At 44.6% G+C, this 14,205-nt stretch overlaps 1 protein-coding gene across 1 annotated transcript in view; it reads right to left on the minus strand.

Moving 5' to 3' along the window:
- Positions 1–551: 551 nt before the first annotated feature.
- NPEPPS (aminopeptidase puromycin sensitive) overlaps positions 552–14,205 on the minus strand; it is a 61,589-nt gene continuing 47,935 nt past the window's right edge. Inside the window, exons 16-23 of the mRNA XM_037886694.2 lie at positions 9,397–9,531; positions 7,507–7,726; positions 6,762–6,904; positions 5,377–5,433; positions 4,738–4,845; positions 4,049–4,204; positions 3,896–3,943; positions 552–961 (exon numbers count right to left, since the gene is read on the minus strand). Coding sequence (XP_037742622.1) covers positions 809–961; positions 3,896–3,943; positions 4,049–4,204; positions 4,738–4,845; positions 5,377–5,433; positions 6,762–6,904; positions 7,507–7,726; positions 9,397–9,531 — 1,020 coding nt within the window. The 3' untranslated portion in view covers positions 552–808. The remainder of the gene's footprint in view (positions 962–3,895; positions 3,944–4,048; positions 4,205–4,737; positions 4,846–5,376; positions 5,434–6,761; positions 6,905–7,506; positions 7,727–9,396; positions 9,532–14,205) is intronic.

Below are 14,205 nucleotides of genomic sequence, written 5' to 3' on the forward strand. Positions count from 1 at the left end.
CGCTACTCTAGCTCCTCATTCACATGCAATTCGAGGGTGCATTTAATAAGGGGAAAAATATTGCCTGAATTGATCTCTTATTTAATGTGGCTGTGAAAGAGGTTTCTTTAACAATTCCTTTATCTCTAAGAAGGACATCAGCGAGTGGAACCATGGAGAAAAACCAAAGAGCAACAGAATATTTTTCTTTTTGCCAAGAGGCGACACAGAAGGGATGCAGGGGGGGGACCTACTATCCTTGGATTTGATTGGAGTTTGCAGGAAAATAATCTCCCCAAAACCACACAGGTGGAATTTATGCACAGATTCAGACTGTTATACCAGCTACCTGCCTTTCATAGTGAACTGTTCCACACAACGTGCACTTCAGTGTCTTGTAGGTCTCTGTCTTACACAGAGGTGTTAACCCATTCCTGCCCCAGACTTATCACAAAATTCCACTGACCCAGAGCCTCTGGTTTCCTTTTTAAGGGATGTAAAAAAACAGAACATCTGTCAATAAGAGTGTAGGAAGGGGGTGTTAAATATTTTAACCACTGACAAGGCTTGAGGAAGTTTCACAGTTTTGTTATGCTCTATTTTATTACTATCATATTTACAGACTTGTTTTTTGCTGAATTGCTGATAATTTTTTTTTAATAGAATTTAATTCTGGAGTGTGAGCAGGAACCAGTTAACTACATTCATTGTCCAATCCCCATCGCTTTGAGAAAAGACTCCAAATTCTTGGCATATGAATCAGCTGTTGGGTAGCTCCTCCCTCTCCCCCTGACGAGGCAGTAGGATTGCAGCAGCCGCATGCACAGATTCACACCATGGCTGGCGGGGCCTTGCGCTGCAGAAGATATTGGTGGATGCTCTCGGCGTCCCGATTCAGCCAAGCTGCATTCAGCAAGATATTTTCACAGCACTGCTGGACAGTGCGTTCTGCTGATGGAGCAGGGTGAGTCTCAAAGAAGGCCTGAATAAAACACACAACATCATCCATAAAGGGGTAACACCCATAGACAAAAATATGTTTTTTTAAATGGTCAAATTCACCAGTTGGGTAGAAAGTCTTTCTACAAAATATGATTACACAATATCTAGCTCCTGGGAGCCCTTACTCATGCGAGAAGAGACAATGATGTCAATGAGCTTAGTTGGGTGAGTAAAGGCCACAGGATGGGGCTCTTAGTTTGCTAGAGCTACTTGTGTAACCAAAGGTACTGCTGGGGAACAGCAAAATGTCTGCTCTGTTAGGGAAAATCCACAGCATTATCTTTGCAAACTGGTTCAGACAGAGCCTTCTACCACTATGTACTGACTACCAGTGACAGCAAACTGAGCTTAAACAAAGACAGATCCAGCATGCATCTCCTCGTGGAAGGGCAGCAAATGAGAAACAAATCCAAGGTGTGACTATCACAAGGCTACTTGGAAGACACTAAATTAAGCCCAAGGCCCTTTAGGATTACTAATAACTTTGTTAACGGTCAGATTTTGTTTTGTTTTGTTTTGTTTAACATGCTGCTTTTAAATGGGCCTCTGGCCCCAGAGAAGGGGCACTGCTGAGAGCATGGAGGCCTGCCCTTCTCTCCACTCCCCCAGAAGAATGGAAGTTGACCACATGGAAATAATTCCAGCCAGAGAGCACTCCATTACAGACTGTCACTTAGCATTTTAGAATTAACTGACTACAGGAGCAGAGCAGAGGATGCTGTCAGAATAAGGATGAATAATCATTAAATTTATTTGCATACTAGCTCTTCCCCACGATAGCAGAACCTCACTAACTCATACTATTGACTAGGAGAGCCACTGAGAATTAGCACATTAGTGAACAAGGTAATAGTATCAATAATGAAGGAAACGGCATTACAAAGTACTCCGTTCACTTCTCTGGATAAGTGGCTGACTTTTGTGTAGGGGACAGGGGTTCTGCACAATCCCCTGCAGCACAGGAGGATTGTAGAGGTGTGATGTGGCTCATTCATCTCACTGAGTGTTCTTCCCCTCTATCTTCCAAAGTCAAACCCAGCCCCGCTCCAACACACCAATTTTTGAGACAATCTTACTACGCTTCTGGAACAATCTGAATGTTAAGACCATCTTCTTATGGGGGGGTTGTATCTGAGAAACCCCTTGACCAAATGACCCCAACTTGCCAAACTAAACACTACTCCAGGCCCTGTGTGACAGCTATGTTATTTAAAGATTCGTAGAATTTAAGGTCAAAAGAGCCCATTAGATCATCTAGTCTGACCTCCTGTATAACACAGGCCATTACATTTCACACTGTTACCCCTATATTGAGCCCAATAGCTTGTGTTTAGCTTAAGTATCTCTTCCAGAAAGGCAACCAGCCTTGATCTGAAGACATCAAGAAATGGAGAATCTGCCAATTATGATGGAGCAATAGTACCACCTGTTATGGTTGCATTAGGGATTTCCATTTTAACAGGGATGAGAAAGGTCTACAAAAACTGTCTTTTGGGTCAGAGTACCATTTTTAATTGTTTACTGCAGTTTGTGCACGGTTAGATTTTTCTATAGCATTTGTGGGAGAAAAATATCCTTTGCGGTTTGCTACGACTGTTCTAATGAAGGAGGAAATGTGGGTGAGGTAATCTCTTTTACTGGACCAACCAGAAGATATTACCTCCCTCATCTTATCTCTCTAATACCCTGGGACCAACAGGGCTATGACAACACACGTTTTAAAAAGGGCCATGTGACAAATTTTTAACATCGGATATTTATTTCCAGAAGGAGCCTCTGCAGGCAAAGAGAAAATAATGTACACAACACATTTGCAGAAAGCTGCCAAGGACAGGCCTTGAACTCTCAGTATATGGGTGCCGCTCAGATTCAGTGGCCAAAGCTTGTCGCATTGAGCCAGCCACATACTCTGACATCAGACTGTCTGCAAACGCTCCGGCTTGCAACAGAGCCCCAGTGTAGCTGTACACCGGCAAATGACTCTCTGGCTCCTCATCCTGGCTCTAGCCACACTGGTGTTCAGCTTTTACTCTAACTTTTTTAACATTGCTTTTCCAGAGAGGAAGTGGGAGCCAGACATTAGTTGAGATCAATCCTGAGCGAGTAAGATCAGTTTGAGCCCCAGGTACACAAAAAAGTTACAACATTTTGATGTCATGATTATTTTAAGAGGACCATATCTTGGGAACCCCTAGGCCAAATAACCTCAAATTTAGACCACTAATCTATCCTGGATCCCCATGAGGTACAGGAATTTTCAAGACAATCCAAATATGTGAATTTTAGAGCAGTTGGAAAAATCAGCTGTTAAACAGTAAGCTAGTCTCCACCTTAATTATAGTGGTACTAAAGCCTCTCTCTAATCAATTCGCTTTACAGTTTACGTAGCACTTTACATCATAAAACAATGAACATTAGACAGTTAACCACCCCACCACTTCTGACATATGGAGGTTTTAATTCCAATTTACAAATGGTGGAAACAGGGCTAGTCCAGATAACAAAAGTTGCACAAGTTTACCTAACGGGATGATTTTAAATCAATTTAGTTAAACCAGTGCAAAAAGCTATGTCGACACTTATTCTAGTTCAAACCAGGTTTATTGCAGTTTACTCTGAATCGAATAGGCATCAGATTAAGCGAAGCCAAAGTAAGCGTCCACACAGGGGTTTGCACTGGTTCAGCTAAATCAGGTTAAAAACCAGTTTATTGAAACCAGTGGAACTTTCTCATGTTGACAAGGCCTGAGACACAGAGGTTAAGTGCCCTGGCCAAAATCACAGCCAGAGTCAACAGAAAAAGCTGGGATTTGAAATCAGGAGTTTCTGGCTCCCCCTCTCTTGTGCCTGTCAAAGAAAGCTAGTCACTCTTTTGTTATGTTAGAGGACAAGATTAAAGCAAGATGAGTCTTACCTTAACTTCTGCAGCCATTTTATCAATTGCAAATCCATCCACCGATAGCTGAAAAGGGATAAGAATATTTATGTTTTAAGGAGAACCATTTTAATTAGAACTGTCTAGATGTAATTAACGACATGCCCAAAGTTTCCAGGCAACTGCACATACCTTTATTAGTCTGGATATTAAGAATCCACCCTGATAGCGATTATAAAGTTCCTCCCAATTGTCCTTTACAAATTTCCAGGCAGCTCTTCTCCCCTGCTTGCTGCTTCCAGCCACTCCACCGATAACAGACACGGTATCCTGGGGACGTACCTCTTCCTGCAAACAAGAAGGAAGCAAATATTCAGGCCAGTGTCCTCGGAAATAGACCATTTGCTTTATTTCCCACGGCACTTTTCAGAGGTTGCGCTTGTAGGCAGCATCGATCAGCTTCTGTTCTCCCAGGCTGTTCACCCGTTGGCTTTTTAAGGTAGACAGCAACAAGCTAGTCCATGAGGAAGAGCTGCCACTAGTTAAACAGGAGAATGACTAACCCTGGGGACTGAGGGCAGAGATCCTCAGTCTAGGGCTGAACATTAAAATTCAAAGACAGGTGACACCCCTTCACACTCTCCCTCGATACCCCTCTTGGACCTGACCCCAGGGCCTTGAGAAGTCTATGCCACGTTAATCATGGGATACAGAACGACTCTAGAAGATTTGGCAACAAGGCCAAAGTTTGGTGGGTCCTTTTCAAAAGCAGTTCTGATACTTCACCCTACCCTAGAGCCTTCCATCCTACTACCTCAGGGTGCTCAATAACAACCCTGTTCCCATGAGGTAGACAAGTACCAACCCCTCTGATAACTTACTGAAAGTGCAAAGGTCAGAACTTTTTGGATCAGTTCAGGTTGAGAGATGGCTCCGAGAACTCGCTCAATTCGGTTCTTCTCCTCCTGCATCTCTGCTTGTTTGTGTAGCTTCAGGCAACAAGAGTAAGCAGTGTTAAACACAGCACAGATTAGGAGCAATCGTTACGTGGATTCTTACCCTGTACAGAAAATCCTTCACAATATACTGGAGCTGTACGGCTGGCATTCAAGTATTGGAGATTATGAAGTGGACATGTGGTATTACACGGCTATACATACTCCCACAGCTCTTCCACATTATCAGCCCAGCAATGGGGCACGTAGCCAACTGGTAATCTGCACTGGACTACTCACCACTTCGTTTACGTAGGGTCAAGCAGGCACCACTCCTCTGAGCAATGGTACATTGTTTTAAGAAAACAGGTGTAGGAGCCCACTAGATGGCACCTTAACACTATCTGTAACCAAACAGTACTGTGGCAAACTAGCTTCCACATCACCTGCAGAAGCTGGGAGCGACACTAGCTTCAGACCAACTGTCTCATAGATCAGTTCATGAGGAAGAATATTTAGTTCCTGGCCGGATAAAAGGACAGATCTTGAGGTGACAGGAACATAAAGCAACAAGAACGCACTCACCTTTAACATAGTGTCTAAAGTAGCACCATCTCCATGCTTCAAAACCGTTACATATACCTAAGAGAGAACACAAACAAGGAACGCTCCTTGAAAAGCAGGCTTTTAGAAATGGAAAGACAGAGGAAAAGATGGCAAAATGGATGAATGGGCTATAGGTAAGGCATTGTACACAAGAGTACCCATAGGAGTTCTCTTACAATGTAAGTGATCTGCAATAATAAATTCCTCTCACCAGTGGTCTGGGACCAGATCTTGGAAAAGTTTACTGGTCCTGAAAATATTAGTATTGGACCAGCCCCAGTAAGTCACAAGATAGTGGACTTTAAAGATCTGTCTTGCTCCTTGCCCTCCTGTTTCAAGTCACACTTCAGGAAACCTCAAAGCTAGAAATCAATACTTTAAAAAACACTATCATGCTTAAATCTAACTGTAAAAGGGAGAGAGAGATTTTGGCTGCTAAAATCATGTTGGAAATTAAACATGGGACAATGGTGCCAGGAGGCAGTTGCAAGAAAGCAATGACGGTGAAGTGATTTCCAGTGGGGTACGGCACAAACCATTCCTGGTTCTGGTAATTCACAAGATATCTGGATCTTAAAACTGTTACCAATCCTTTGATCTAGTCAGTGCTATTTGGTACTGGTCCAGTACTGACTGAATGAAGCAAGTCCCAGATTTCAGACCAATGTCATTTTCAACCCCTGATCTGGTGATAGAGATAATTAGGATTTTTGTGGACATGCTAAATAGCATACTAGTGAAAGATTAAATGTTTTATTAAACTACAGTAACTCACTGGTGACAGATATATATACAAAGATTAACAGAGTTTAAGGCCAGATGGGACCATTAGATCATCTGGTCTCACCTCCTATATATCACAGGCCACTGAATTTTATCCAAATACTCCTATGTTAAGCCCAATTATTTTATTTAAATAAAGCATTTTAGTCCTCATGAGACTAAACACCTATAAGCATTCAGTCAGCTGTTTGGAGAAAGCCAGCAATTTAAGGATTAAACTGTGAATTACTGACTAGGAGCCAGCCGCAATTCAATATCGGGCACAGCAGAAATGCATTTACCAACCAACTTTACTTCTGTGGCACTGATTTCTGCTGGCTTGCCAAAGGGGATGGGGATCAGTTCACTAATAAGTTCCAAAGCAATGAGGAGCATTGCAAACTTGCTAGAAGCAAAATTCAAAAAAGGCAAGATCTGCTCAGTACAAACCTAATTCAGGGACAAAAACTTAGGCAGGCAGTGCTGCAGTATGGGACTCATACTAATTCTGGTCACTATAAATACGACAGTTTGGTACAGAACAAGGGGCAGAGTGAAAATGGGTTTGGCTCCATTAGGAAGCAGAGTTCACAGTAACCTACAGGACTTCTCAGGTCAGCTGACAGGATGTGTTTTCCTTCTACGTGGTCCTTAAACCGACGTCGCGCTTCTTCTAATGTTGCCTTATGCCCAGCTTTTCCTAGTTTTCCCAAAACCAGGCCCCTCAGAAGTGCATCCAGATGACCTGATAAACAAGGGTAGGGAAGAGAGAAAAATTAATTTGGGACAATATTTAAGCAGCTCCATTCATGACCTACAGCCATTAGGATAGGCTATAAATGCACAATCGTTTTCTCTCCCACATCCTTGTAAGCTGTATGAAAAAGCTAGATCTTTTCCACACCCCTGGCTCCACTGGACAATGCATTGACTTTTGAGTAGAGGTTCACGAAAAGGGGATTTTGCAGGCTAGACACAGATAATTAGAGCTGTAATCTGGCCTACTGAAATTAGGTATAATGCCCATTTGAGCCCGTCAATGCTTTGCTACAACATGACTCAGATTAGTCCAAGACAAGTTGTGCACGCGTAAAGTTTTTCATTAACCTTGCAATCTTTGCACTGTCAGACTCAGAGCTAGGATAAGAGACCTCTCAAGCTGCAAAGAAACATGCTGAGATGGATTTTACCATGTCAGCTGGCTTTAACTGCAGCAGGAAAACATGAGGAACATTTTTCTAAACACACCAGCAGCAATGCCCCACCCCCCAAAACTTTTAATCTATTCATCACATAGCAGTATTTCAAAACCACTATTAAATTCCGTAGCATAAAAAAATCTCCTACCCTCTCCAGGTTTGGGGTCCCATCCCAGCCTCTCCCCTATGGGTGAAAAGACATCTTTCACAAACACCTGGATTTCCTCATAGAAGTCTGTGTGGGACAAGAGAGTTGAGAGAATCCCCAGGTTACAGCTCAGGTCGCTCCACACTGTATAATTGGGCTCATTCACAAAAGCCTCCATGACTTTTAGAACATCTACAGTGCTAATGATTCCAGCTCGGGCCTGGGAGAGGAAAAGAGACAGATTAAACTCATCTCCAAACAGAACTGAAACAGTCAGTCGTTCACCAGATAGTTATTTAACATTCTTTCCTCTTTGCAGTCTACAGGGTCTGAATGTGAGCTGCACTTGTGTATGGAGAAAGATGGTGCCAAGATAAGTCTATTGAGAGTTTCTCACCTGCCTTCTTATTAATAAGACACAGCACCCAGAGTGCATTTGAACGGCAGACAAAGCACTTTATAAGAAGGAGGCTAAAGATAATAATGGGAAAACCGAGGCACAGAGCTTAAGCAACTTTCTCAAAGTCACAGTATGTTTGTGTTAGGGCTGACAAGAGAAACCCCCTCCCCCAAGCCCGAGACCTTCCTTAATCCCAGTCAGATTCTGTGCCCACTGAAACCTCCCTTCGGATTAAACATCTACATTTTACTTGTTACCATTCGTTCAGCGGGGACAGTGAAACTAGGGAAGTCAGTTTCATTTCCCAATTCTTGGGTGCTAGCACAAAATTGTTGTTCCTTCCACTATGAGAAAAGAATTAAATAACTGTTCTTAAAAAGGCGTCATGAAAATATTTTTGTTCCTAGCAGTATCCAATACCTAAACTACAGGCCAAAACTATTGACAGCTTCCCCTTAAAAACTGTAACAGCTAAACCGTGGCATTCTTTACAAGCTTAAGACTATTTCTATCTCTAAAGTTGCAGGAAGTCAATGAAAAGGAGGACTTGTGGCACCTTAGAGACTAACAAATTTATTTGAGCATAAGCTTCCGTGAGCTACAGCTCACTTCATCAGATGCATTCAGTGGAAAAGTGAGCTGTAGCTCACGAAAGCTTATGCTCAAATAAATCTGTTAGTCTCTAAGGTGCCACAAGTCCTCCTTTTCTTTTTGCGGATACAGACTAACATGGCTGCGACTCTGAAACCTGTCATTAAAGGAAATCAATGTAGTCTCAAAATTGTGTTTAAATCCCTCAGCTGATTGCTGACTGGCAATATAAGAAAGCATGACTTCAGTTACAGGAGCTAACTGCTCCAAGAGCCCACCCCATGGGACATTTGTATCTTGTAAAGGGGATATTCAAAGCTGGTACATCTTGCTTTAATGGAAATCTGTGCTTGGACACTGAATCCAAAACCACCGGTCATTTCTTTCAACAAAGGAGGACCTTCTCCAGCCCATTTCAGGAATGGAGAAGGGGGTCGACTGTTTCATATCTAACGCTCGGTTCCCTATGCAGTTTCAAAAATACGTGTATAGTATGTGGGACATAAAAATGGGTTCTGTCCCCAGAGGGAAGACAGTTGACAAGCTTCCCCAACAAGCCCTTTACTCAAAACCCTTTTAGGGATCAGGAAATAGTGCTGACTCAGGTGAGAGAAGCAAGGGAAGTTTTCAGATACTATTTGTTTATAAAAAAAACAGTGTGAAATACCCTTGTGGGAAATGGCAAAACAGAGTTGCAGGCTCAGGTTGGTGCCACAGGATTTAAATTTATAGTACAAGTTCTAACTTGCAAAGCTCATTAATAATCCTCTGTATGCAGTAATCCCAAAGGTGCTTTGACTCCAGGAACAGAGCCTGGCTCTTCAGACACTGATAGTTACAGTAACTGTAGTTCTCGTTATTAATCATCTGCAACACAGGACAGGAAGAGAGTTGCTCACCAGAGAGAAGAGATCATTCTGCAGCCCAAGTCTGTCCACAGGGGGTAGGGAGAGGTCTTGGATCGCTGGTATTAAACTCTCCAGCAGGTCAGGGCTGTACTGAGTACGGTAAAACCCGACTGTTCCCAGGTTTAACTGAAATACACCAAAATAAAACCAACATTACCAGCACTGAATAATTAAGCCAACTGTTGTTCTTCTGGAATATATGGAAACAGTTTTCAAATGGTCCTTGTCTGTATATGCAGCAGAATCAGCCACACTGTCATTTAAAAATCATAACTATTTTGCACAGCACAGAGGGAAAAAGAAATTAAGAGGTATGAACAAGGGAGAACAGATCTGAAATAAGGCGTGCTGAAGCAGAGATATCCAGAATGGTAGGAACTGTAGAGGTGAAAGTTCGTGCACCATCAGTGGTAAGTTTATGTAGGGGAGACAGAGGCTAGTAAGTATTTAAATTAGTGGGGAAGAGAGCAGAGAGAAACTAGCTCCATGAGGTAAGACTGGATCAACTCCATGGAGAGTTATAACAAGGAGGGCAATTTTGAACGGAAGCCTAAAGCGAACAGTGTCAGTGGAGCTGTTTGAGGATGGAGTGACAGGGACATGCCTCTGTCTATGTCTGAAGGCAGACTGCAGCATTCTGGGTCTTGCAGGAATCAGCGAAGGGGACTGCAGTGTAGAAACACGCACATCTAAGTACAGAGGAAGAACAAAAATGCGTATCTAACGTCACCCCACAGCCAGCTCCATTCAATTCTGACATTGGCAATGCCAGTGCAATATTTGGAAACCATCCAAATCAAGTTTGCAGATCTCTTTCTACTTCCTGCAGAAAGACAACTAAACTCCTCTGTCCTGTGTAAAAGTGCTTTGTGGTAAGTAAACTTGATAAACTACATGCCAGCTGACATAATATTACATTTCAATGACTCAAGGCGGGTGTTCAAACATCTAGGCGGATTTAACCATGTTAAGATGTAAAAGAGCTCAGCCAGGCTTTGAATTTATCATCCAAACAGGACAGAGGTAAGTTCATACCTCTGCAGGTGTAACTGCAACGGGCAGTGGGCTGATTTAGCGAAGCATAACAAAGGATGGTGATTCTCTCTCAGAAGGGCGAGGAAGTGACATTTCTGAACAATATGATCTCATCTCTCCTCCCATTCTCAACAGGCACATCTGAAGGTTAATCTTCGTGGAGCTCACCCAGAGCCCTACACTCCCCACTTTAAACCTCTTAGAATTCCCTCTTTTGGAGTCCAAGGATGAAGTGTTTCTCCTCTAGCCAGTAAGAGGAATTCAAAATCTTCTCAAGGAGATAGTAATGCAACTAAAGCAAGCAGGAGTCAAACCTGTCAAGTATAACACCCTTGAACGCCACACAACCAAAGATCAAGCAACACCGGGCAGTTCTAGTCTGAAAAGGGACTCTGAAATGGCAGTGTAGGGTTCCAGATGTGTCTCACTGAGTCCATATCAAATGATCTGTTTACAAACACAACTATGTTTTTTCCTACCTGCTAGCCTTACAAGTTCATCTTGGGTTGGGTTCCTTCCTTCTCAGGCATCACTATTACAGATATCGCAGGTCAAGTCCTGCCCTCACTGATAAACGTGCAAGTCCATTGTCTTTTAAGTTATGCACCCTTATTACTGGTGAGAAGGAAAGAACGCAGCTTCATTCTCTGATTCCAGGGTGAACTTGCAGAACTGCCAGCAGGAAAAGAGGATGTTACTTACCTGTAACTGGAGGTTCTTTGAGGTATGTGGTCCCTACGTGTATTCCATATGTGGATGCACATATGTGCCTGAGTCTGGAAGGTTTTCTTAGCAATGTCCATTGACCAACACGTGCATCGTGCATCCCCTCGTGCTCGCAGCCGAGGGTATAATAGGTTATGTGGATCAATGCCTCTCCAGGATCCCTCTTACCGCTGAGTACTCCAGTCAGCAGCAGAAGGGATGGAGGGCAGGTATTGGAATACAAATAGGGATCACATATCTTGAAGAACCTCCAATTACAGGTAAGTAACCTCCTCTCCTCTTTGAGTGATAGTCCCTATGCATATTCCATATGGGGTGAGTAGTGAGCAGTGCGAAGGCAGGTGAAAGAACATTCAGTCTTCAGTATGGCATGGCCTACAGCAGCATCTGCAGCCACTGCTAGGGCGATGGCATAGTGGAACATGAACGTGTGTACGGAGCACCAGATTGCTGCATGACAGAGGTCTTGCCATGAGACATCTGTGAGCCAGGCTGACGTGGTTGCTTGTGCTTGCATACAGTGTGCCGTGACTCCATCAGGCAGCGGCAGGTTGGACTGTGTGTAGCATTCGAAGATGCACCTGGAGACCCATCTGGAGATTCGTTGGGCGGAGAGGGCTTGGCAATGACCACAAATAGTTTTGGTGACGTGTGAAAGGAGTGAGTCCTGTGGAGATAGAATGCCAAGGCACAGCAGATGTCGAGGGAGTGCAGGACCCTGTCCATATGGGAGGCGTGCGGTTTGGGGCAGAACACAGGTAGGTGGATGCACTGCTTTAGGTGGAGCTCTGACCCTACTTTTGGGAGGAAGTTTTATTCTGTAAGGAAATTTTATTCTTGTAGAATACGGTATAAGGGCAGTCTGCTATCATGGCTGCCAGTTCATTGACCCGTCTAGCTGAAGTGATGGCTAACAAGAATATCACCTTCATGGAGAGGTCAGACAGGGAGCATGCTGCCAGCAGCTCGAAAGGTGGCTTTGTGAGGGTGGAGAGAAAGAGGTTAAGGTCCCACAGGGGTGTAAGCTTGCGTACTGGCGGAAAGGTATTGAGCAAACTCTTCATGAAATGGATAGTGGTAGGATGTCTAAACACAGAGCACCGAGCGCTGCCAGATGGACTCGGAGAGAGACGTTTTGCAATCAAAAAGGCCCGACGTTCTGAGACTGAGAAGGTAGTCGAGGACGATAGGTATAAATATCACACTCAGTGGGTGTTGATGTCAGCGAGCCCAAAAGATGAACCGTTGCCACGTAGCCTGGTAGCTGGCCCTGGTTGATGCCCTTCTGCTTTGGTTAAGGATGTCTCGCACTGTGGTGGAGCAGGCCCTGTCTCCCCGTGAGCCCCATCCAAATATCAGGTCATGAGGTGAAAAGTGCCCGGGTTAGGGTGCTGAACCTGGCCCCAATCTTGTGTGAAGAGATCCGGGAGTGAGCGGAGGCGAAGTGGTGTGTGAGTGGAGAGTATGAGGAGGTCCATGAACCAGAACTGGTGTGGCCACAACAGGGCTACAAGTATTACGGTAGCTTGGTCCCACTGGATCTTGCATAACACTTGTGGGAGGAGGGGAATGAGGGCAAAAGGTATAGCGCAGGTCACCCATCTAGGGGAGAAGAGTGTGGCCCTGTGAATCCTCCCCTATGGCTCCCCGCAGCAATAAAGGGGCCGCTTTCGGTTAGCAAAGAGGTCCCCGTGGGATGCCCCATTTGTGGAAGAGGTATCCGAGTGGGACTTCGTGTAACTCCCACTCATGGTCAAGGTAGAGAGTCCTTCTGAGTGAGTCGGCTAAGGAATCTTGGGTGCCTGGGAGGTATGCAGCTTGGAGCATCACATGGTGTTCGATGCACCAGTTCCAAAAGTGGATGGACTCAGTGCAGAAGGTGGCCACCCGGCTTGCTGATGTACACGACCACTGCGATGTTGTTGGGAGAGCAATTGAATGTGCCGAGACCAGATGAGAGGAAGAAATGCCTGGCACGCAAAATGGACTGCCCTCAGTTCCAGCGCATTTATGTGCATTCTGACCTCTTGTGGCATCCAACCCTCCTGGACTGTGATGGTCTAGATGGGCTCCCCAACCTGCGAGGGAGGTGCCTGTTGTGATGGTGGCCTGCAGGGTGGGAAGGATGAATGGCATCCTGACCATGTCCTTGGAAGGATCGGTCCACCACACGAGGGAGGCCAGAACTGTTTGCAGAATAATTCTGGCCTCCAAATAGTCCTTATTGGGTCTGTAGATGGAGAGGAGCCGCAGGTGGAGGAAACGCATGTGCAGATGTGTGTGTGGTATGATGGAGGTATGTCCAAGGAGAGAGAGAGAGAGAACGAACAAGAACAGCAGACTGCGGTGTTCGGCTTGAAATGCAGGTCTGCAATTATGGCTGTCAGAGTAGCGGTCCACCAGGAGGAAGACTCATGCCACAATGGAGCTGAGCCATGCCCCAACAAAGTGAATCATCTGTGTAGACAGGAGCACTGACTTGTCCTTGTTGATGCAAATACCTAGAGATGTGAGGAGAGTGCAAAGGGTGAGGATGGTGGAGGTGAGTTCTTGGGATAGTGCAACAAGGAGCCAGTTGCCCAGGTAGGAGTACACCGATAAGCCAAGGCAGCTGCTATGTGCTGCTATGACGGCAAAGACTTTCACGAAGACTCACGGACCCGTTGCTATGATGAAAGGGAGGACTTGGAATGGGTAGTGGTGGTGTCCTAGCTGGAAATGGAGAAATTTCTGGTGGGCCGGATGAATGTCGATGTGGAAGTAGGCATCCATGCCAAGAGCCACAAACCAGGCCCCGTGGGGGAGAGATGGGATAATCGATGCCAGTGTTACCATATGGAATTTGGATTTCCTGATTAAGGTGTTTCGTTGCTGAAGGTTAAGAATGGGACAGCGCCCATTTGATATGTAATCACTGCGAGACTGGCCCATAATGTTATTTCATGGAGTCACTTTTCAAAGTACTTCTCTACCTTAAGAATGATTATTCCTTAACCTAAGTAGTTCATATGACAGCTATCCAACAAGTGTTTTTCAGTT

The sequence above is a fragment of the Chelonia mydas genome, chromosome 27 (assembly GCF_015237465.2).
Source record: "Chelonia mydas isolate rCheMyd1 chromosome 27, rCheMyd1.pri.v2, whole genome shotgun sequence".
In the NCBI taxonomy this organism is placed as follows: Eukaryota; Metazoa; Chordata; order Testudines; family Cheloniidae; genus Chelonia; species Chelonia mydas.